The following is a 7556-nucleotide window of genomic DNA, read 5'->3' on the forward strand; positions in this document are numbered from 1 at the left end:
ATCCATTTTCTTCCGCTTATCCGGGGTCGGGTCGCGGGGGTAGCAGCCTAAGTAGGGAGGCCCAGACTTCCCTCTCCCCAGCCACTTGGGCCAGCTCTTCCGGGGGAATCCCGAGGCGTTCCCAGGCCAGCTGAGAAACGTAGTCCCTCCAGCGTGTCCTGGGTCTTCCTCTGGGCCTCCTTCCAGTGGGACGTGTCCGGAACACCTCACCAGGGAGGCGTCCAGAAGGCATCCTAAATAGATGCTCGAGCCACCTCAACTGGCTCCTCTCGACGTGGAGAAGCAGCGGCTCTACTCTGAGTCCCTCCCGGATGATCGAGCTTCTCACCCTATCTCTAAGGGAGAGCCCAGACACCCTGCGGAGAAAACTCATTTCGGCCGCTTGTATCCGAGATCTCGTTCTTTCGGTCACAACCCAAAGCTCATGACCATAGATGAGGGTGGGAATGTAGATCAATAGGTAAATTGAGAGCTTCGCCTTTTGACTCAGCTCTCTCTTCACCACGACAGACCTGTACAGCGCCCGCTTCACTGCAGATGCTGCACCTATCCGCCTATCGAACTCACGCTCCATTTTTCCCTCAATTTCACTAGTAAATGGTAAATGGACTGTACTTATATAGAGCCTTTCCATCTTATCACAAACAAAACTGGTTTGTTCCACTTTGGAGAAAGCTGATGGGGGAAGAATCAGTTTTGTTGTGCATTTCTTTGACTGATGAAGCCTTCTGGATCGAAGGCGAAACGTTTCAGCACAAAAAAAGAAACTGTCAAGATGACTTGACTGAAAAATGTTGGGGAGGATAACAGGAACTTAATTTTTAAGTCCCAAATGTACTCCAAAGCTTCCTTTAAAACTATAAATGTACTTATGTTACTGCACTTTATTTTACAATAAACATAAAAACAGCAGCCTAAAAGGAAAAGAACATTTGTAACCACAAGTTCTTAATCAAAACCTCCATTTCCCATCAAGCCCAGTCTTTCAGTTTCACATTAACTATGCATGTACAGTAACTGTGTACAGATGTGATGTGTCTGTATTTGGCAGACATCATGACTTACGTTTTCCTGATCCCCCATATCAGGCTTGTGCCACGTCTCAATCTTAATCATGAACTTGTCTTTCATATAGGTGTTCTGTAATTATGGGAGAGAGCAGGAAGAATGTGTTAATAGTATCAAGATTAGTAGTGCACAATATTTATCCATTTATCTTGACCACATGCAGTCAAAGGCTGGAGTCTGTATAACCTTCAGGAATACTTACTGTAAGGACTGGATCAGAAGACGTTGTTGACCGAGATGGGAATATGAGCAAGGGACAAAAATAAAGATTTTATAAGATTTTAACACCGAGTATTGCATTTGGGGAAGTCCGCATGAGATTTTGACGAGCATGACTATTAACAAGGTTGAGTTGCTCACATGCAGCTGAGTGTGTGCAGCAAGACTTACTTGTTCGACAGTAAGGATATGCATTCCAGGCCTTCTCGTGAACCTCCAGAGAACCTTTTGGAGCAATGATGCGAATGAAATTAGGCACTTTGCTGCAGAGAAATAAGCATAGATTCTATGTTTATTTATGGTTTTCTGTTAGAATGAGACATTTGTGACATAATCTTCTGACATAATCCTATAAAGTTATACATCTGTAGAATTTAATTGAATGCAGCAAAATTGTACAAGCACTAAAGAGGCTTTACATAACTCCATACAGGAAAAGTAGATTAGCTCAAAGGCTAGGTGGGACAAGACCATTCCTGTCCCACCTAGCCTGAAGTCAATATGTTCTTCTTTTGGTTGTTCTCTTATCAGGAGGTGCCACAGTGAGTCCTCGTCCTCCATCTCACTGTCCTCTGCACCCTCTGTCCTCACTCCAACTACCTCCATGTCCTCTCTAACTGCATCCATATATCTCCTCTGTCTTTTTCCTGGCAGCTGCATTTCTAACATCCTTCTACCAATATACCCACTGTCCCTCCTCTGGACATGTCCAAACCACTGTCCCTCCTCTGGACATGTCCAAACCACTGTCCCTTTTCTGGACATATCCAAACTACTGTCCCTCCTCTGGACATGTCCAAACCACTGTCCCTCCTCTGGACATGTCCAAGCCACCTCAGTCTGGTCTCTCTAACTTTATCTCCCAGTTGTTCAACCTGTGCTCTGATGATCTCATTCCTAATCTTATCCATCCTCGTCAGTCCCAAGGAGAACCTCAACATCTTCATTTCTGCTACTTCCTGTTCTTTCTCCTGTCTTCATGTCAGTGCCAAACATTAAAACATAGCTCATAATCTAGAGAGATCCAGGCCTCTTATCTCCTCAACACATTTAAGCATTAAGTGTTTTTACAGAATGTGTCCTTTTTCTTACAGGGGACATAAATCTGACTGTCGTCAGCATAGCAGTAGCATGCAATGCCATGGTTTCTGAATACAGACCCAATGGGATGCAAATAAAGAATAATTAGGAGGTGACCTAAAAGTGAGCCCTGTAGGATTCCACATATGAGGAGCAGAGGAAGAAACGTGGTCAGAGGCTAACACAGATCACTTTTACTGGCCTGCAGCACCGGTCACCTGAATGATGTTCAAACTATGTAGAACTTGCAAAACATAAAGGTGACACGTCTTGGTTTAAATGGAGTATTACACATGTCCAAACATAAATGGTTCCTACATGAGATAAAGACAGGAAATGCTGAGAAGAGGAACGAGTTTCTGACATGAATGAAGAGTATAATCAGCCAGGAGTCAACCTGAGTGCCTACCTTTGCAGGTGGTATATTTTATGAGTGTATTGCCCCTTCTCTCCATTCTGTTCATATGGCTCATTCACAAGCACCTCTACTCCTTCTCCTCCTCCAGTCTCACTCTTACTGGCTTCAGCTACTGCATACAGCTGGCCCACCTGGTACTAATCAAACAATCAGAAAAGACAGTATGAGTATGGGTTTTCTATGTACTTGAAAAAAAATCGAAACAAATTGTGATATTTTCTCAAAATTAGCTGGCTCTAACTTCAGATTAGCATTTTTGGTTAATATTAAACACAGAAACAAAGTTTCTGGTTAATAATAATAATAATTTTAAAAAATGTCTAAAACACTGCTCCTAAAATAGTTTGAAATAAATAAAAACAATAAGTGTTACAGCAGTTAAATGTATAAACCAGTTATAGACTAGTGCAGGGCTATTCAACTAAACTGCTCAGGGGGCCACAGTTTCTGAAAGCCAGCAGCTCGGGGGCCGCACATCCAGCGACTCAAATCATTATGTAAATAAACCAAAGCTTACAATCATCCGTTAACTTTTAAATGGGTTTATTTTAGAGCATAGCATCATAAATACAATAAACAGAACCAAAAACCCCACACACATTTTATTTATTTATTTATTTTTATGAATAGCCCGGACTAGTGTGAATAAGTCTCGTCATTTTTAACTATCGGTGTAAATGACAGAGTAAACTATTTTCCAACAATTCTCAGACTTCTGTAGTGGAAAACCAGTAGAGGAAGCTTCTTTTTGACTGGTTTCACCTTCTCTTCCTCTTCCTCCTCGACTGTCCTGAGTCAGGGAAAAGTGTTGCAATAGAACAGGAAAACTGACTCACAAACTTTAACAAATGTACAAAGATTTCAATCACAAGCAAAATAAAAAGGTTAAAGGTCGTTTTGGCAGCACTGAAACATTGGGTCCACTAAAGCAGCAACTGGTTTTTACTTTTTCTGTAGGACTAGTTATGGGGGTGATGGTTCAGGACACTGTCGCCTTGAGCAGTTCAGCTACACAAAGAACTAACTCAAAGAGGATCCCTGCTGCTTCTCATGCCACGGTTCAAGTCTAAGATCATCTCATGTTGAAACGTGACAAAGCTGTAGCCGTTTTAGGAAAACGTTGAAAATATGACGCTCAGTCTCATGCGCCATCACAAGATGTTGAGTGTGCGTGACGTGAATGACTGCGCTACAAGCACGCAGCGTTTACGCTCAGTAGCTGCAAAACGGGCCGACTTACAGACACGTTTGACTCTGCAGGTGGCAGTTTCCTGCTGCGGCCGTCTTGACGGCTTGGCAGTAGAAGTTTGTCAGTTGTAGAGATACATCTACCAGACAAAGGTGAGCGCAAACCGATTCCACATTCCTGTGGCGGACAATACAAAGAATCTTGTAAGTGATCAGCAGCAAAGCCTGTCCTCCCCAGAGGCAGGGCATTGCTCCAGGCTGCTAACCTACTTTGACAGCACCGGCTTGTCAGCCTTGCCTGTGTGAGTTGCTGCTGAAGAATGTGGCTGTTTGTGAAGAACGATCCGGTTTTATCAGTGTCAGGCGTACGCAGACAGGAACACCACATCCAGCAGCAGCACACTGTCATCAGGAAGGAACAATGCAACATGTCCAGGCACCTCCATCTATCAGGTTTGTCAGAGAACAAGCTGGTTTGCCGAGTCACGTCCTAAAACAGGCCGACAAAGACGAGGGGACTACTTTATGTTCTTACAAAACCACTGGATTCAATCCTCAAAATGACTAAAACTTTTGGAGACAGTCTACCAACAACGTTTTATTGTCTACTGCAGAAAAGTGAAAGGCAAGAAAAGGTTTTTCCCGTGAGAGGGACTGCACCTAAAGTCGAGGTGTGGCCTGGCAGGAAGGCGGCGGGCGATATGCATTCCTGCCAGGCGTTTGTTTGGTTCTGTGCCTAATAAGTTTTATGTACTGTACTTCATACTTGCATCATAATTTACTGGATGACAATAAAAGCTGGTAACAGATTTCAGTTTATCAAGGCGGACATCATTTTCATCCATTGTAATGTTGATAAATGCCATAATCTATACTAAATAAACTATTTTTCAGATTTTAAGGGAGTCAAGACTTGTTGACCTTTGCTTCTTTTGATTTATTCTCTGTTTGTAAATTATCCTTTTAGAGTGCTGTAACCCTCGATCAATAATAACTTTACAAAACATCAGTGTCACGCATACTTGATCCATTTTATGGGAGATCATGAGAACTGCCTTCACTCCTCTGTTGAGAACATCTGGGTGAAAGTAACAGTGTGTGTGTGGCGGGGGTGGGGGTGGGGGGGGACTAATCTTCCAACTGGAAACAGTGTTTTATCAGCACACTGACATCTTGTCTTGTGCCACTGATGTGCTCTATCTGCTACGTTTCATATTTTTGCTAAAAAGGCTTACATCATGATGACTTGGTTTTCTTTGTTATATTCATGTCTTCATTTTTTAATAAATGTTGGTGTTTTATGTAACGGTTACATGAATTACAAACTACGATTACAAAGGATGCAATAATCAGTGGATCTATATTAGATTACTGGATGAATTTAAAGTAATCATTAATAATTGTGTGACAATCACCCTTCTTTTTCAGTGACTTCATGTTGGCTGCTTGCAGGGCAGCTTCTTTAGTTTTAGTTTTTGGACATACCAAGTCCCTTCAGGAGTTCATAAGGTGTTAATAATTCAGGAGTTAATAATCACAGAGTTGTGACTGCTCTGTGATTACTGCATTCATTCTTTTGGTTTGACGATTAAGAACAGTTTCTAGACCAAGCACAACTAAATGTTCATGTGTTTGGTGAAATGTGCAGTTTAATAATCATGTTGGTCTCACCTCTATCAGCACACAGGGGTTACACTTTCACATTACTGATGACAAAGCTACATCACTCACCTGATCCAGCTCAAAATATTGGAAAAACTCCACATAGTTGCTCAACAAAAGGAAGAATTAAAACGTTTCACAGCCAACCTTTCACACTGAGGGGGGTCAGAAGAAAAGATGGTTGCACAGCAAACCATGATGGGGTGTTTCAGTGAAATACTGATTTCTGCTCAGTGTTGGGCAACAAGCAGTAAGACTTTACTGTTGTAACATTGGGATTAAACACGATGAGACCAAAGGGAGGGGATCATCTAGAAAAGGGGTGTCCAGACTTTTTCATCATGGAGCTCCTTTTAAAATGACCAAGTCAAACCTGATGTAAGGCCCCATTTACACCAGTACAACCTCTGGAAACAATGGTGTTTTTTCAGTGTTTACTGGGGTAATAAACAAAAACTGATCGGGTTTACATGAAAACGCTGTAGTTTCCATGTCAGTCGGGTTGCCAGATAAGAAACTATGAACTATAGTACTCTTGGGCACTCTTATTGAGCATGCATCACGATATAGTACTGTGGCTTTAAAATTGACTGCACGTATAACACCTTTCTATCTGATGAAGTGATATAGGAATGATTATTTTGTGATGCTTTTATGTCAATTTATACTTATATTACACTCATTTACATGTAGTTTGAAAACACACTTATATAACGTGTTATTCACATATTAGGGATTGTACTTTGTTTAACATGTCACAAAGACAAAGGGGGGGAATGATTTATGTTGCCTTTGTTAATATTTGGGACATTCTTTGATGGTTTGCAGAGGGATGGAGGGGTGCGTGTTTCCTCTTTAGGAAGTTTAAGGAGTATTTCTGGCTTCAAGGTCTTGGCCCGCCTTGAGGTCACACTGCTCCTTATTTGTAATAAATCACCAGCTCCTCATCCGTTGTTCTGGTAACCATCAAAACTTGTTTTTCACTGCTCTCACGCGATCCGGTCAGGGAAAGGTATATAAGAAATGTAACAAACACAGAGAGTCGGAAGTCTTGTGTGGACCAGCGCGCGCTGGTGCCATGCGCAATTTTGATGTGATTCTTCTTTACCTGGGTCGAAAACGACTTCCCGGCCAGTGTCACGGTGAGAAGTTCTTTCATATCATTTTGTGTGTTAAGAGTGTACAAGTGTACATGTTTTTTGCTTGGCTGTTTTCTGTGGCAGGTTAATAAATGACACTTGTTATTCCTAGCAGTAACAGTCTCTGGTGTTTTATTTTTTCCTTGTCTGAATATCTGTGCCGATCGTTCACGAGCCCTTTTGATAAAGAATTTCATAATACATGAAGACACACAAAGCTGTTTACAACACAATCTGTGCCTCATTTACCCATTCATACAGCACTCTACTAGATCTCTACAAAGAATAATCTGAGCTTTATCACATTCATACACTTATGGAAGACACATCAGAGGCAATGAGGGGTTCAGTGCCTTGCCCAGGGACACTTGGGGATGTGACTGCTGGTGGATTCAAACCCCCCCAACTCTTGCAGTGGAGGACAACGGCTGACCACTCAGCTACAGCTGCCCAAAATTTAAAATTATAGTACTTTGACCTAAACTGTCATATGTGCTGAGTAAAGATATACTAAGGAGGGGATAAATAAGACATTTTAAATGTATCTGGCAACCCTGATGCCAGCTCAGCTGCATTCATTGTACAGGCAGCGTCTGCATGACAGTTACGTCCAAACTGGTGAACCCACCAACGTCTCTCTGGAGCCTGGATTTTATTAGTTTAGCTCCTACATGCTGAAAAAGAGTGAGCAGCACAAAAACACTCTGCTCTCCGACATTTATTACAACCGTTGTTATTTTATTACAACCGTTATTTTTATTACAACGGTTGTCATTTTATTA

General features: G+C 41.9%; 1 protein-coding gene across 1 annotated transcript in view; it reads right to left on the minus strand.

The window, feature by feature from the left end:
* LOC119411073 (phosphatidylinositol transfer protein alpha isoform) overlaps window positions 1-7556 on the minus strand; it is a 32365-nt gene that overhangs the window by 7005 nt on the left and 17804 nt on the right. The window contains exons 3-6 of the mRNA XM_037677996.1: window positions 2777-2922; window positions 1459-1550; window positions 1271-1278; window positions 1066-1140 (exon numbers count right to left, since the gene is read on the minus strand). Coding sequence (XP_037533924.1) covers window positions 1066-1140; window positions 1271-1278; window positions 1459-1550; window positions 2777-2922 — 321 coding nt within the window. The remainder of the gene's footprint in view (window positions 1-1065; window positions 1141-1270; window positions 1279-1458; window positions 1551-2776; window positions 2923-7556) is intronic.

The sequence above is a fragment of the Nematolebias whitei genome, chromosome 6 (assembly GCF_014905685.2).
Source record: "Nematolebias whitei isolate Nwh7 chromosome 6, NemWhi1, whole genome shotgun sequence".
NCBI lineage: Eukaryota > Metazoa > Chordata > Actinopteri > Cyprinodontiformes > Rivulidae > Nematolebias > Nematolebias whitei.